At 34.3% G+C, this 17,896-nt stretch overlaps 1 protein-coding gene across 1 annotated transcript in view; it reads left to right on the forward strand.

The window, feature by feature from the left end:
* The first annotated feature begins 6,464 nt into the window (after nucleotides 1-6,464).
* LOC131028334 (uncharacterized) overlaps nucleotides 6,465-17,896 on the forward strand; it is a 64,690-nt gene continuing 53,258 nt past the window's right edge. Inside the window, exons 1-2 of the mRNA XM_057958599.2 lie at nucleotides 6,465-6,621; nucleotides 7,049-7,148. Coding sequence (XP_057814582.1) covers nucleotides 7,109-7,148 — 40 coding nt within the window. The 5' untranslated portion in view covers nucleotides 6,465-6,621; nucleotides 7,049-7,108. The remainder of the gene's footprint in view (nucleotides 6,622-7,048; nucleotides 7,149-17,896) is intronic.

The raw sequence follows: 17,896 nt of genomic DNA on the forward strand, positions 1-17,896 counted from the left end.
AAGGACCTATGAGGTAGAGACATACCAACTTGGCATATTCCTCTAGTCGCTCAAATCATTGCACATCATCAAACCTATGATTTGCCACTCAAATGCCTGCCATTTCTGCTCTCTCTTTTCTCTACTCTGCTTATGGCTGAATCATCAAAGATGAAAGATTCAAATGAGGAGAATCGAACCCTAGTTCTTATATATAAGTGTTGTAACCTTAATGACCCTGTAACCCATCATGGTCCCTTGTGACCCTATTTACCCTATTCTAGTCTCATTTTCTTCCAAACTAACTTTGTTTTTTGCCAATTGTCGATTATTTTTCCTTTTCTTCCTATTGAGAGATTGCTCAATTTTTTTCGATTTTCCATCCAATCTCTTGAGGGGGTATAGCACTTCCCTATTGGGGCATATTGGGGCATGTATCATTTAATTATTTTTTTCTTTGAAACAATATGACAAATTTCCTTGTCTCAAAGAGGGGAAAAATGTAGGCAACTAAAATTGTCCCAACTTAATTGAATACATATTTATTAATTATTTAATTATTTTACCACTAGTTTCCTTTTTTTAATTAAATAAATATTTTAATTTATTTAATTAATTCATTAGTCTTTTCTTTCTAAAACTAGATAAATATTTATTATTTATTTAATTGTTTTCTAAGCCCACCTTTTTCTCTATTAATTAAATAAATGCTTTCTTATTTAATTAATTCATTATCCTCTTCTTTCTAATCCTAGTAATTTCTAAATTCATAGTCATGTGACAGGTGTCATATTCCTCTTCATTCACTTTGTCCTTTCTCCAATCTCCGCATTCATTGAACCAAAAAGTCAATTCATCACTTAATCGTAGCCATCAATTTTAAATTAGCGACTTAATCTTATTCACTCTTACCTACCTTTCAATCTCCTCCCTTCATCTTTACCTATCCTTCAATCCTATTGATTCTATTCTAACCATGTGATCAAGACCATTCATCTTTTAATCTCTTAATCTAAACCCTTGATTCTCTTTAAGATTTTTATAAAAGAGGTTTCCTCCTTCATTTTGACTATCTGCATTCATTAGAGATTTCATTTGCATGCATGATAAAGTATTTCATTGGTGTTTTTGGATAGGTTTTTGTAATCTAGACTAGTGGTTGGGTTGTTGAAGGTTTACAAATAGACTTATTTTTTGTCACACACAGATACACATGACAATCTGTATCTTAGCTATTGTATTTTTATGTCAAGGCATTAAATATTGTAAGATCTACAGTGGCATTCATTATAATGAGACGCGAACATGGAATACATGTTGCATACCATCTAAAGAACACCTTTAAGATAAAAGATTTTATCATGTCGACTTTTTGAAGGAGATGTTATGGTCTAATAGGTTGGAGAACATATGTGATTCATGTTCCATAGCTTCTATTATAACTATGTGCTGAAAAGTGTGGAATTTGCAAAAGAGAATCAAACAACATCAAACACACACATGAAACATTATGTTAGAGTTAGAAATCAAAATAGGAACTAAACTAAGTTAGCTTCAAAGTCAAGAACCCCAAGCGCGTCTCATGTTCCTCTATCTCCAAGGATCTTCAAGATTCAAGGTGGCTCTCACTTGGAAGAGCACTTGATCATTTAGATGTCAACCTAAAGAATGAGATTGAAGGATATGCCAAGATCAAAATGAATGCAACTAAGATCCTAGCTAGATGATCAAATGATATGAAAAGATTAAATGCAAGATATGAGACTAAGATTGATTCCAAATTGAAATCTTAGGTGTGCTAATTAAACTAACATGGAGATTGCTATGAAATTGATATACAATGGCTATGAATTAAGCTAGCATGAAATGGGATTAGCATGATACTATCAACATGATGAAAGCTAAACTAGCATGCAACTAAGATGATCTAAGTACTTGAAGATGACAAATTGAGCTCCTTGATAACCTACAAAATGACTATAAGTTTGATGCACAAGATGATGGATCCCCAAGAGTGAAGGAAGGGGCTCTATTTATAGGAAAAATAGATAAATGGATGGTTGAGATTGAGCAATCTCAACAAAGGTTAGGATGGAAAGATCAATCCATGAGGGGAATTCAATCCAATCCCAAGTTGACAAATGTCACCTTGAGATGGCTTGAAAGGATGCTAAGAAAGAATTAGATGTTAAGTAAGCATCAGGGATAACCTCAAGGGATGACATCATTGGATAATGCTATTATCCAAGGGAGCATGCTATTGTCCAAGAGGTAAACTCTTGTGCAAAGTTGAAGGATGGCCAAAGGGACAACCATCATGGGCTAGGGTGATGTCTTGTAAGAGGCATTTAATGCTCTTTGAAGACTTTGGAGGTTAGCTTGTTGGAAGGTAGATAACTTTCAAGGATTTTGTAAGGGCCTTAAAAGTTTGGAAGACTCAATAAGTTAACTTGTTGAAAAAGGCAAAGTCTTCAAACACTTTCCCCAAATTTGGAGAAATGATTCCCCCAAATTTAGGGATGTGACAATTTAGAAGAATTAGGCTAATTAATGAGGGATTAGAGGGGTTCTAGAAGAATATTATCATGCTAATGGAAAATGTAGGAGAATGCAAGTAGAGGGAAATATACATTTTTAGATAAAATAAAAGATCTATTTCAACCAAAAGGGGTGCAACTTGCATTTGTAGGATTTTGCAAGTGGGGGGACTATTCACAAATAAACAATGATTTATTTAAATGCAAAGGGATTTTTTTTAATCAAATGTAAATTCAATTAAAAGGGAAAAAGGGGTTTTTAATTAATTAAATAAGATTTATTCAATTAAATGGCTAAAAGGTACTTAATCAAACCTTAGTTTAATTAATAGGTTAGGCTAGAAGAAAATGATTTTAATAAAATCTTTAATTTGATTAATAGGTTGATTAGAACAATAAGGATATTAATTAAACCTTAGTCTAATTAATAGGCGAATAAATGATGATTAAATGAATAAAATTCATTTAATTAGTTGTGCAAGTTTTAGGTGTCTACAATAACAAATTTATTTCCAAACTTGTAGACAGGGTAGTAGATTTGTTGGTTTGTGAATGGATTTCTTAATTTCTATTGGTGGATTTGTTAGTTTGTGAATGCATCATCCATTCTTAATTTCTATATTCAAAGGTGCATAATGTTGTGGATATCTCAAATGTTGACTTGTTATTGTTTGTCTAAGGAGTGAGGCATATGGTTTCTTAGTGTGGAAGGCACATGATCCCCATAGATGCTTTTATCAAATATTTTCAATATGTTAAAATATTTTTTCTTAATTTAGCTCTTTATGTTTTTTATTAGATAAGCATGGATTTTGAACGAGACTTGATCCCTTTTACAAATAAAATGATGAAGCATTAAGCCTAACAAAACACCAAACAACTACATAAAACAACAACCAACAATAAGAAACAAGGCAAAAGAAAACCAAACAAAAGCCCTACCCAAGGGTAGGGTAGACCCACCCAAATTAAGGTGGTTTGAAAAAATGTTCCAAAGAGCTTTACTTTAACTCAAAATTAGGGTCCATCTCCCCTAATCTAAATTTACTGAGGCAAAGAGAAAACATGACATCATTGGCATTATCTTCCTCCAACTCCTTCATAGAACAATCCATAGGCAGATTCCTTTGAATATCAACTTTCTGCACCTCCTAAATAGAAGGAACAATAGACTCCATGAAAACAAGTATTTGATCCTTTCCGAACAAAGTGTTGCTTCTTATTTTTTAAGCAAGTTACTGAGGCATGACCCACTTTACCACAACAATGACAAATAGTTAGAATGTCCTCAAACTCAATCTGTTGCACCCACTTGCCCAATTCAAAGGCAAGGGTAATATGATTATTGAGCACCTAGTTTTTCTCCACAAAAAAACACAAAATCTAGCAAATAACAATCATTTTTTGAGTTTGAAAATTTGATCTATCTAGCTCAATATTGCCCAAAAGAGTTGGCCATAATCATAAAAATATTTTCATTCCAAATCTCTAAAGGCAACCTAAGCAAACAAACCCAAACCATAAATATGCGATTTTTCTTTAAAGAGTTAAAACCAGGATACCAACTTCAAATAAAAAGACCATTCATGCCCAAAAACCAAGGGCCATCATGTAGAATCCTAAAACAATCCTCCTCACATGAAAAGGAGAAAAGAACGAAACCATTCAACATTGCAATTACCTCAACCTAACCATCGAGCTTCCAAATCTGAAGGATCCAACTATGCACAATATGAATATTAGGGTGATTACCACAAAATATCTCAACAAGAGAGCTCCTTAACTAATTCATCGACTCATCAAAATGAGAATCAGGAATAGTGAATTAAACTTGACCTTCCTTCAAAACCTCATAAGGCTCACTGTAACTAGGACAATATTTTTGTCCTAAAGAATTTCCCAAAATTTTTTGGGGGGCATAGAAACTGTAGTAGTTGCCTCACACATCATAACATAAGGTTTGTTTGAACCCTTGGGGGAAGGAACAACCACTGCAACAAGAGGGGAAGCAACAACCATCACACCATCTTCAAGAGTATAAGCTTGCTCCAACACAAAAGAAGAAGGAAAAACATCCTCGATACCAACAATATTAAGCTCATCTATGCTAGGAGAAGAGACAACAATCCCAAAAGCAACCACCTCACTCAACTTCAAAGAATTCTTTGAAAAATTTAGGGTGTATGGGGACAACAACCAACCTCATCCTCAATAATCTCAAACACAACCTCATGATTCATTTTGCAAGACTTATCTCCTAAGGAAGATGAAATAAACCCTTTTTTAACCCCCAAAACTCATCACCATCTAAGGCATTGAGATTAGAACTCAAAGCCCTAACCCTCTCATTCTTTAAATGAGATTCCAATGAGAGGCCCAAAAGCAACTCATCCTTCTCATCAGGAACGACTTTAGAATCATTAGACAAAAGGGAAGAGAGATCTTCATCTTCCTCTGAAACAAAGATCTCCTTGCTCTAAAAAGACACCCACATGGTCTCCAAATCCTTAGAAACCCCCTTAAAAAAAGAGGATCCAACCATCATATCCATAGCATTAAAACCCTTGGAAACTCTCCCAACATAGCCTAGACTCAGGGTATCCTCACACCCAAATTGCATCCTAGGAAGCGAATCTCCTCTTAGGTCTTCATCATTAGAGTTGCCCTCTCCAAAACACTCTCTTGCCTTCACTTGAGCCCTCCCACCTGCACTCCTGCCTATGTCTCTGCTCTCCATTGTTTTCCTAGGTCTATAACCTTAGGTCTATACTTAAAAAACACAAAAATCTCAAGCTATCAAGCTTCTTTATGCTTCCCTTGATTTATAATGGTATAGTTAGATAGTATGTATATATTATAAAACCAAATATAATGATAGCTGATAGAGCTAATGGAACAATGGTAATTCATGATCCTCTCTAATTTATAATTCTTCCTTTTGGATGATTTTCATATAACATTTATCTTTATTCATGGATAACATTATACTATGTAGTCTTTTAAGTAGTTAACATTAACTAATATTTATTTTGTAATGACTTTTCTTTAAGAAATGTAGATCTCTATAGAATCCACAACTATTTTATCTAAAGAAGCCTTGTTAAAATACAAATATATCAATCATAATAAATAATGAGTTGTCGATTATATACAATTAATAATTTTATTTTTATACCTCTCATATACTATCTTTATATTATACAATTTTTTTACACATATTTATCAATTTATTACTTACATTTTCTAGACTATATCAAAATCAAAATAAAATAAAAAATTATCTTTTATGATTATACTTTTTCATTCCCATTAACCTCAAATTTTATTTAAAAATATCAAAATTCAACTTAATTCTAATCCATTATTATCGCACTTAGTTTTCTATCTTCTAATAAAGATTACATTAGTACCCTTAGACAAGCTCTCTAGATCTTGAGGATAAAAGTTTGCCTTTGTAAAAGTATAAAAATACATAAGTTTTGCCACCTTATAATAGAATTCACACTAGATATAAATCCTCATTTATGAACATTGGGTCCCTCTATGCTGTTTCAATGGTAAATGCTTTGTGAGATTCTTAGAAAGGTGTGGGCCACCTAAATAAAGACATGCAAACTAACACATAGAAAACTTAGAAAACAAGACTTAAATTAAATTAATAGTTCAAGGAGTAAATGAGATTTAAATTAAGTTAATAGTACAATGATTGAAAAAGATTTACATTAAATTAATAGTTCAATGAATAAACAAGACTTATTTATAGCTGAATTAACCTATGAAGAAAATTCAACACCTTTCTTATGCATAATTATCCTCACAAAAATATCTATAAAATTTCCACGAGAGATGTTTAAATTGATAGGCTACGATTCCATTGCCCCAAATGTCAACATTCCTCTAAAGTTATATGCCTTTTTAGCTCACTTAACCTTTCTCTCTCACATGCAACGAAAAAAACATAGATAAAAAGCATCAAACCCCTTCCGATTGACATTCTTTTCACTTTACAGCCCACAAAATATTCTATATTTAAATCATCATATTTTCCACATCGCTAAGACGACCTTTCTGCATTTCCAATTTAGTGTCGGGGAGGGATTCCCAGGTAAGGTTTCCATGCCTTTTTCCCACTGTAAATGCACTTTTTTGATTTTTTAAGGAACATATACTCATTACGAATGCATTATGCAACTTGAGTTTCGGGTTTAAGGAATATATACTCATTACATATACATCAAGCATTATGGAATTTGAGGAACATGTACACGTTACAGGTGTGTAACAGAGAATATGAATAATTTCGTGCCCACTTTGATTATCTCCGATTTTGATTCCGATTCCCATTCTTTATTCCGTTATTCGCCCTTTTCTAAAGTTTATCTCGAAAATATCATTTTCTATACTTAGCGGGCTTCAAATCGATAATTCGAGGGATAAGATTTTGTTTATACTTGATAACACCGGAGTAATTACAGTTTTGAGGCTTCGCAGTTTTTTTAATATTTAAGCCGATTAGCTGCCTACAATCTCAGGTAGCCATTGGAAACCAAGGTTTGTTTGTCGCAACGCGGAAATCACTCCGGAGATTCAAAATGAGTTATGGAAGTGGAAGCACGTCTACCTTGAGCTCTGGTAATTTATTCTAAGCATTTTACTTATTCAGAATTTTGTGAAAAATGTAGGGTTTTTTTGAACCTAGGACCATGTCACATAAGGGCTTTTGTTTTTCTAGGGTTATAATGTTAAATTAAGAATGAATTGGATCATTCCAGAATTTCAGTAATGTAACAGTGCTTTAGTTGTAGTTTTTATTTTTTTTTGCCCAATTGTCAATTATTTGGTAAGTTTGGTTGGATATATGCGTAATGCTAAACTATACGATAGATAGGTCATTCGGTAATTCTGAGGCGTGTACAGTAATCTAACAGTGTAGACGACGGAAGCCAATTTCTCTGGCCAGTTCCCGATGACTTGGTAAATTCGGGTGAATATATTATTAATCTTTAATTCTGAGATCAGTTAGGTCATTTGTTCGTTTGGGAAGTTACTATAATTCTGGAATTTACTGCAATGTAATGTTGGAGATGGTATTAAGTCATTTTTCTGGCCAATTCCCTATGGTTTAGTATATTTAGGCGGGTAAATGTACATCATGTTTAACATTAAAATTGTTTAGTTTAAACTTTATTTGGTAATTCTGAGGTTCTTAGTAATACAAGAGTGCAGGTAGAGGTTATTATTTTCCCGATCAATTCTCAATGGTTTGGCAAATTGGAATTAGTATTATATAGATCTGAAGCTCTTCTAATGCAAGAAAGCAGGTAGAGCTAGTTTATTTCCCAATAAATAATCACGTGTACACGCGTATATGTACATATGCACACACACATATACGTATACGTATATGTATACTTATACATATACATATACATATACATACACATACACTTATATGTAGATATATATTTATATCTACATATACATAAATACATATACGTATGCATGTATATTTATACATGTACACACATATGCATATGTATATATATGTATACACATACACATACACACAAATATATATGTGTGTGTATGTATAGTTATATTTTATGTGTATGTTATGTATGTATATACGTACATGTGCATGTATATATGTGTGTGTGTGTGTATGAATGTGTGTGTTTGTATGTATGCATAGTTATATTATATGTGTATGTTATGTATGTGTATACGTACATGTGCATGTATATGTGTGTATGTACACGCATATGAATGTATATATATGTAAGAAAGCATGTATAGGTAGTTTATTTCCCAATAAATAATCATGTTTACACACGTACATATATACATATGTACATACATATACATATACATATATGTATGTAAGTATATACAAGGGGGATGCGTTTCTGTGATGGTAGTGTTTTTTGCCAATTTAGGGGGCGACAAAGAGGACGACTATATAAAATATAGGGAAAATTTAAAATATATAGAGAAATTTTAAATGTTCATGTGAAAACATGGATAAAACATGCATACATACATTATATTCATATGAAACATGGATAAAGCATGCATATATACATTATAGAACCTTAACATACAAAATTTGTGTTCAAAATTCAATGTCAATATGCATGTGATATTAAAAAAATTACAAAATGCCCAAAGGCTATGCTGCTGCCATATAGCTTCATTTTCAATTACAATATGAAAAAAAAAAGTACTCTATTGCCCCTAATTTGCATCTCCCAACACTGCATCAAAATTAGAGTCCTCTAAGTCATTGCCATTGTCATTGTCCACGTCCACTTCATCCAATAGAATCCCAACCAATCCCCCTAGTGTCTCCTCCTCATCAACTGGGGCCACGTCTACGAGATCAACATCCCACTATAAACGATCGTGAAGTCGAAGAGTACTATGCACGACCACGAGCTTCTCCGTTCATCTATTCCTCTTGATGTAGTGGATAAAGCCATATGTGGACAAATTCCTCTTTGCAACAAAGGAACTAGCAACCTGTGCAAAGAGGCGAGTAGCAAGCAAATTCTATTGTGGTGTATCCCTTTTGTGCCATGTCCACCATCCAATAGGGTCTCTGTGAGCTAATATAATTCTACCCAACCTTGCCCGTGGTTTACTCAATGTAGGACCATCAAAGACTTGTAAGGTCAAGGGATTGTGTGCAACGTATGTTTAGATACATCTTATTAATGGCTCGTGCGAACTCATCTAAAACCTCTTGGTCATCACATGGAGGCACCCTTCCATCCCTTGGGCAATACCATTTGAGATTTAGAGCATAGGCTGCCATATGAAGCAGGGTGTTCATTGTGTTCCACCTTTGCGTCACAATGGGCCTAATATGTTCCTCATATAACCCCAAAGTAGGATCCTTAGCCAAAATTGTTTTCTTTATCCAAGTTTGCCTCATATCCTCCATTAGCACATTAACTTTGAAATACACTTTGTCTAGGAGGTAGTCCATAGCTTACGATCTCTAGGGGGTATGAACGAAGGACCAATAGTGGATACCATAGATGAAATACTCGTAGAGTACTCGGGGGCGAGTTTTGAAAACTCGCGAGTATTTATGACTTTAACTCGCACAAACGAGTTTTTCACAAAAACTCGGCGAGTCTTTGGAAAAAACTTGGCTGCATAAAAAAAAAGACCCAAACATGTCAAAAAATTGTCTATTTGTTTTTCAAGTCACTCTCATTCTCTTCATTAGAATATATACATGAAATATAACATTTAAGTATAAGTCTTATACTTTTAAGTTATATTTCATGTATGTATTGGAGGATGTTTGAGAGTGGTTTTAGATCTGTAGGAGTTATATGTTAGTTTTAGATCAGACTGATAGCAATCAACAAAATTAACACAATGAACACAGAGAACACAAGAATACCCTGGGAAAACCTCCCTCTTGGAGGTGAAAAACCCAGCAATGAATCTTAGTTTATATTAGATAGAAATCAGTATGTGTCTTACAACTTTGCTTCACCACTTGAAGCAATATGAACAACAAAATATAAAACTGAATTAGGGCATACACAGTAGTACGAACAACAGCATGTAAATCTGATCTAGGGCAAACTTATCTGCAATATCCTTGACTGAAGATGATGTGCTAATCAAAGAAGACAATTTGCTGACATGAAGATCAATTGCAGATCACAGGGATCATTCGCTGATCATGGATTCAGTTCGCTAATCATGAATGTGATTCGCTGGTCATGGAGGAGATTTGCTGTCTCAGAATTAGTTTGCTGCCCCTTAGACAATAATTTGCTGCCCTTAGAAGATTCGCTGATGCTTTGTAGTAGAATTCGCTGAGTACTTGATTGCTTGTATGTGAATGAATTGAATGACCTAAATGCATGAATGAGCTTTGTATATATATGAGCTTTAGCCACCTTATTCTCCTTAGGTCGGCTTCACAAGGTAAACAAATCATAATAATATTATGCTCTTAGAATGGTGCCCATTATTGTTGGTGTTGGAAATAAGCCACACCCGAACCGACAATGGACTGGTCCAAGAGGGGCCAGTAGCTCAGTGGTAGAGCACTCCAGCAGCGTATGGAAGGTCCTAGGTTCGATTCCTAGCTGGTCCATGTCTCAATAATTATATGGTCAACCCTATATGCATTTACAAGTTACATTGCACATTATAGGGTCAGCCCTATTTACAAGTTACATCGCCCATTATGGGGTCAGCCCAACTTACAAGTTACATTTTAATTTTGCATATCAATGTGACTAAGGCCGATAGGCCAATTAGTCACTCATATGCTAGGTCGGCCCTAGAAGGAATCCGACCTAGCTACAAACATCAACATTATAATGCAAATTCTAGGTTTTAGAAGATCTTTTAAATTTTTAGACAGTCAAATTTCAGTAACCAGTAGGCTCCTATCAACATAAGTCACATTTCAATATGTCTTTTTCCTTTCTTATACTTTAAGTTATATTTCATGTATATATTGGCAGGATGTTTGAGAGTGCTTTCAAATCTGTAGGAATTATAATGCAAATTCTAGGTTTTAGAAGATCTTTTAAATTTTCTGACAGTCAAATTTCAGTAACCGGTAGGCTCCTATCAGCATAAGTCACATTTCAATATGTCTTTTTCCTTTCTTAAACTTTAAGTTATATTTCATGTATATAGTAGCAGGATGTTTGAGAGTGGTTTCAGATCTGTAGGAGTTATAATGCAAATACTAGGTTTTAGAAGATCTTTTAATTTTCAGACAGTCAAATTTCAGTAATCAGTAGGCTCCTATCAACATTCTCTCGCTCTCTCTACCTCACTCACTTTATCTGCCCTGAATCCTAGACCTATCTATCTTCCTATCACTCTTCCTCCATCCCCTCTCTCAACCACTCTCTATCTCATTCTCTCCTCTCTCCCCCAAGATCTAGACCTATCTCTCTACCTCTCTCTCACACCCTCAGAGCCTTGCAAGGGGTCCTATGCTCAACCTCATTTTGGTGAGGTGGAGGAGGCACATCGGACTCCTAGGACTAGACCATCTAGTTCTATCTCTCCCCTATTTTTCACTAGACCTAAGAAGAGGAAGATTTAAAATGTTTTGATGTAGTATTTACTTTTAGTTTTAGGAAAACAATTTGCTATTTCATTTTGTTTCAGTCTATTAGCCACCAACATTCCATAAGAGGATGCCATTTTGTACCCAATTTGCGTTTAAATCAATCAAATATATCTAGACTCAGCTTGTTTCTTTCGTGTTCTCATTTATTGACTCATTGGATGCATCTCCTCAGTAAATTTTGCAAAAAAAATGCATTTCTAATTAAATTTAAGCAATTTTTTAAGTTGTTGAGTTTTTGCCGAGTACTGGCCGAGTTTTTCCTGAGTTTTTTTTTTCAGGCCTTGGCGAGTTTTTGCTTTTGGCGAGTAGTTCAACTATGGTGGATACATCTCTAATCATTTGTTTGAAGTAAGAGGAATGAGCCACATGAAATGGGATGGCATGAGCAAAAAAGAATTTGGAAATGGAAGATTAGTAGCTTCTCGTGCTTGCACATTAAACATAGCTTCGACTAACCCTTCCTTGTCACCACCACTCACCTCTCTCTTTTTTCTTATGCCAACATGAGTACTACCAATAGTGGACGATGTAGGCAAAGATGATTATGCACTTGCAAAATAAGATGTTGGCATTTCCACACCTTTGTTTCGCCATTCCTGCCTCTGTGTGCAATCCATGGCACTCTACCCTCCCCTCTTCTTTTAGTTCTAGACAAGCTTTAATGCCATGGCATGTAACACCCAAAAAATGAGACCTTATCCTTGTGTAGCTGCCTCTAAAATTTGTCAAGCAAACATGATAGTTCCACACTCTACTCCCCTCTGAATTTTTTTTCTTTTGATCCTTAGCTGTAACATTTTGGAAAATAGGTTTTTTTTAGTTGAAAGGGCCCTTTGCATATTTTTCCATGATTGTTGAAGGGCACTTAAATAAGTTTGGTTGCTGTCCGCCACCACCCTCAACAATTACACTCGCATTTTCACCTCCCACTTCCACTTCATTCTCACTACTAGTACACCCTCATTGCTGCTCATTTTTTTTTGAGATTGAATGCAACTTTAAACTGAATAAAAAAAATCAGACATTCATGCTTCAAACTGGAAAAAAAACAAAAGCATGAAACTTATCTTTTTCAAGCTTCAAGCAAGATATTTGCCCTAGATTCAACCTCTTTTCCTTCTTCCCCTTGCTTCTCCAACTCTTTCAATGGCTGCTTGCTTCAAACCCTCTTGCTACTCGACTTTTTTCCTTTCACACAAATGATGAAATGAGTCAAAATGTTTTGCATAATGACCTCTAGGGCGACCTGGGAGTTAGGGGCCCACAAATCAATTAAAAAATGTTTTTTTTGCAAGTTAAAAGTGTTTTAAAAAAAAAATCCCCCTTGATGCCAAGCACGTCTGCCCATTCTTGGGACAATTGACGCTCCCGACGTTAGGGGATGCCATTTCTGAAAATGGGGGATGTTTCCATTTTTTTTGGCAAAAAAGGGGACATTGGAGGGATGTCCCCTGCATGTCCCTAGGGCATCTCCAGAATGGGAATGGGGTTTTTAGGCCCGAGGATGCATCCCATGTAAGGTAGCTTGACATCCTCTATATAAAATGTATTAAGATATCTATGATAGCATTTTTATTTTTCATGTGTACTAAGGGTGTCCATATGCTTTGAAATGCATGTTCATCTTATATTCACACACATCATCGATTAGGTCATTTGTTTGTTTGGGAAGTTACTTTAATTCTGGAATTTACTGCAATGTAATGGTGGAGGTAGTATTAAGTCATTTTTCTGGCCAATTCCTTGTGGTTTAGTATATTTAGGCGGGTTAATGTATGTCATGTTTAACATTAATAGTGTTTAGTTTATTTGGTAATTCTAAGGCTCTTAGTAATGTAAGAGTGTAGGCAGAGGTATTATTTTCTCGATCAATTCTCAATGGTTTGGCAAATTAAGTTTTATATTATATAGATTTGAGGCTCTTAGTAATGTAAGAATGTAGGTAGAGGTGGTTTATTTCCCAATAAATAAATGCACACATGTGGATGTAACATGCACACACACGTGTATACATGCACATGCACCTATATGCATACATACATATGTATATTTACACATATATTGTATACTTATATATACATACAAATACACTCATTAGATAATCACATACATATTTATATATATGTATTTATTTATACATACAAATGTAAATGTATGTATGTATGCATTTATATGTACATTTATATGTACATGTTCATGTACATATCTATGCATATATGTATAATTGTATATATACATATATGCTATTTGCATATGTATACAATTATACATATATGCTATTTGCATATGTATGTATATATGTAATGTACACGTGTATGTATATGAATGTTTATGTACAAGTCTATGTACCTATATGTGTCATTGTATGTATGCACATATATATGTGCATCCATACATATGTATTCATATACATATATACGCATGCATATACATACACTCACATGCATACATATGTAGATATACATATATATGCTTATAATTATATTATATATACATAGTATGTATATATGTATATATGCATAGTTAGTGATACAAGACTCACATGGACTTGCCTAGACATGACGAGTTGTGAGCCGAGGCGAGCTTGGCAAGTTCCAAGGCTCAGACTCAGGCTCGGCCAAGTCTGGGTGACTCCCATCACTTGGGCTCGGCTGATGTCAACCAAGTGTTTTAAAATTTGGCCATTTTTTTATGTGTTTTTCCTTTCTTATACTTTAAGTTATATTTCATGTATATATTGGCAGGATGTTTGAAAGTCGTTTTAGATCTCTAGGAGTTATAATGCAAATTCTAGGTTTTAGAAGATCTTATAAGTTTTTAGACAGTCAAATTTCAATAATCAACTGGCTTCTTTTGGCATTTTCTCGTTCTCTCTATCTCACTCTCTTTATCTCCCTTGAACTCTAGACCTATCTCTCTCCCTATCATTCTTCCCTCTATCCCCTCTCTCTACCTCTTTATGTCTCTCCTCTCTTCCCCAAGATCTAGACCTATCTCTCTACCCCCCTCTCTCTCACCCTCAAACCCCAATGAGCGGTGCTACCGTCAACATCATTTTGGTGATGCCCCCAAACCCTCATTAAACTATAAGTCTAAACAAGTAATAGGTCAATGATGAATCATGATCGTAAAAATCTACATAATACATATCGTCATTGCAAATCTCTGCATATTCATGGTTAAAAATATATTATGGCTGCTGCATCATCTAGGACCTACCTTAGGCACCTTCGTAGGAAGGATGCAAGCTCCTCTGGGCCATAGACTTCTATTTATCGTTTTGATATTTGTTTGGAAAATTTGATGCCATGGATTTCATGTTCAATGAGTTTTGTATACGTTTGACAATATTTATATATCTAGTGTGTTATTTCCTTCAGCTACAATTTGCATTTATACTTATTAAACCGATGTATACTTGTGTATGTGTGATCAAATTAGCTTCTATTTGATGATGTTATTGTGTTTTAAGGCTTATTTAATCAATGGTGCATGAAACAAGCTTTAAATCCTTAAAAATGTCTAAATTTCTTGGGTTTTTCACTTTGCTGAGTCTTTGTTGAGTCTTCATTAAGTAACTATGATGCATACACATGTACATAAACATGCCTACACATATACATGTACGTACACATATATGGATATATGCATATACAATTACATACACATATATGTAGATATATATTTATATACATATATATGTAGATATTAAATACAATATGTATGTATGTATATTTGTACATATACATATGCATATGCATATGTATGTACGTATATATATTTATGTATATATATAAATGCATATACATATTTATGTATATATAAATGTGTGTGTTTGTATGTATGCATAGTTATATATAATATGTGTATGTGTATGTGTATGTATGTGTATACATTCATGTGTGTTATGTATGTGTATACATTCATGTGTGTTATGTATGTGTCGGCATGTATATGTGTGTATGTACATGCATATGAATGAATATATATATGCATGCGTCTGTTTGTATGTATATATAAGTACATGCTAGCATATATATCTTAAAATATATCTATCTAAAAGATTTTGATATATATCACTTTCAAGGCGCCGATCTTTGTTGAGCTCTTGTTTACACATAAAATCTGAGAGCAAATATATCAAACAAGACCAATGGAGGTATATCTTTTTTTTTTATTGTTTATTTGTATGATCTTAGGTATCTTCATTTGTGTATGGTGGATGCTTTTCATTGTTAGGCTATGGTTTTTGTGGTTGGATCTTTGTTAGTCTTTCAATATTATTATTTTCATCATCACTTTTCACTGTATACAATAACAAATAGTAGAACTTCTTTATCTTTTCCTAAAAAAAATTATTAAAAAAAAACTTGAAAAATTCTTCAAAAACTTGATTTTTTTTTAAAGAACAAAGAATAGGGATACTTACCTTAAGTGCTTGAATCTCCTTTGTGCAAGCTTTCCACCTTAGTCAAGCACTCCACGAACAATCTCCTTTGAAAATAATCACTTGCCCTTCAAAATGCCAAAATGAAACCAAGAGAGAGTAGATGAGCAAATGAAGTTGTTTTAGGTTTGAAATGTATTTAGCAAGGGGCGGATTAGGGTTTTGACTGAAAAAGGCAATTTTTTTTTTTTTTATTGTTTTATAGTCACTTTTTGTGACTTAACCCAGTCGACGAACTTGGGTTTGCCCGGGTTCACACCAGGGTTTGCCTGGGTGCAGCCCAGGGGCCCTAGGTTCACTATGGGTCCGCAAACATGGACCCACAACGAATCGAGGGCCCTTGGTGTGCACTTTGGTCGCACTCACTGCAAACCTAGTGCGAACTAGGACCCGGGCGGACTTGGTCCATGCTCGAGCACCCAGATAGGCAAACTTGGTATCACAATTGAACAGTAAGTGAAGGTGCTGAAGAATTCTGTGAGAGTTATGCCCTTCTTGTTAATGCACCTCTCCAATGCTCTCCTTCAGCATAAGAGATGAAGCCACAATGCAAAGTATGTTGGTACAACTTTAAATCTGAGCTACATTGAACACATTTTGCTGCCCTAAGGATTGCTAGGGATTAAGAAACAGACCTACCATGGCTGCTTGAATATTAACAAAAGACTTCTTGTCCATCTCCTTTGCCAATTCCCACATATGCGGAATCAAATCCTCATGGCCAGGTTGGTAATTCCTGAGACATAATCCATGAATTTTGTAGAGACTATTTCTGCATTCAGAACCATTGTCTCCTCATCTTCCTCTTACACATCACATATGTAAATTCTGTGCTTCCTTTTGCCTTAAATTTCCTTTGTAACCTTTGAAGAGCATTGAGCCCTCAAAGACACTGATCCCCTTCTTTAATCTGCCATTTGTCCTTTTAAAATTTTTTAGAAGCACCTATAGATGCATTTGAAACATTGATATTACGGGCTTCAATTCACTTTAACTTATGACGCTTGTCACTCACCTACCAATCTTTGTATCCAATCTTATCATTAATATTTTAAAATGATAATTTATTAATTTTTTAATGAACACCGAGATTAGTCCTCCAATGTAAGTTATTATATACATGTACTAGGAGTATTGATACATACCCATGTTAAGGGATTTAGGAACAAGGACAAGATGTGCCCCTATTGTTCCCCCAAAATAGAAAATTTGGGGTTGTCCATTTAATTTAAGGGATGCCCTTGGGGTGTGTTTGTCATCTTTGCTATCCCTTTATTGTTCTTATTAAAATAATTTTGCAATATTTCTGTAAGGGTCATCTTGGTCATTTAGTTAGTATTTAGAAACTTCCTTTTATGTCTTTTGTCTATAGTTAGTTTTAGGAAGTTTCATTTTTGTCTTTCGTGTTTCTATTCTTGATCATTTTTGTTATGGAAAGATCTTGTAATCTTTATATAAGGAGCCTTCCTCTCCTTTGTAATTAATGTACAATCAATTATTATTTCACGGTATTAGCCCAGAGGTTGATCAAAGTTTTTTGGCATTTTTTTCAATTAAAATTTGTTGGTAGCTACCTAGAATTTTTTCCATAAATTTTTTGAATCATTTTTTATGAAAAAATGTGGTTTGCTGTTGGAAATTGTGGAAGGATTCGTTCGCGTGAGGTTTCCAACAAGGAAAATTGCAGTTTTATTTATTTATTTATTTTAAATCGAGCATTTTTCTAAGAAGGTTTTTCATGATTTGGGTGATCGAGCTAGGGTTCATTAACATGGGCCTTTTGTGCGTTATTTTCAATTTACTACTTGTGAT

Source organism: Cryptomeria japonica, chromosome 7 (assembly GCF_030272615.1).
Source record: "Cryptomeria japonica chromosome 7, Sugi_1.0, whole genome shotgun sequence".
In the NCBI taxonomy this organism is placed as follows: domain Eukaryota; kingdom Viridiplantae; phylum Streptophyta; class Pinopsida; order Cupressales; family Cupressaceae; genus Cryptomeria; species Cryptomeria japonica.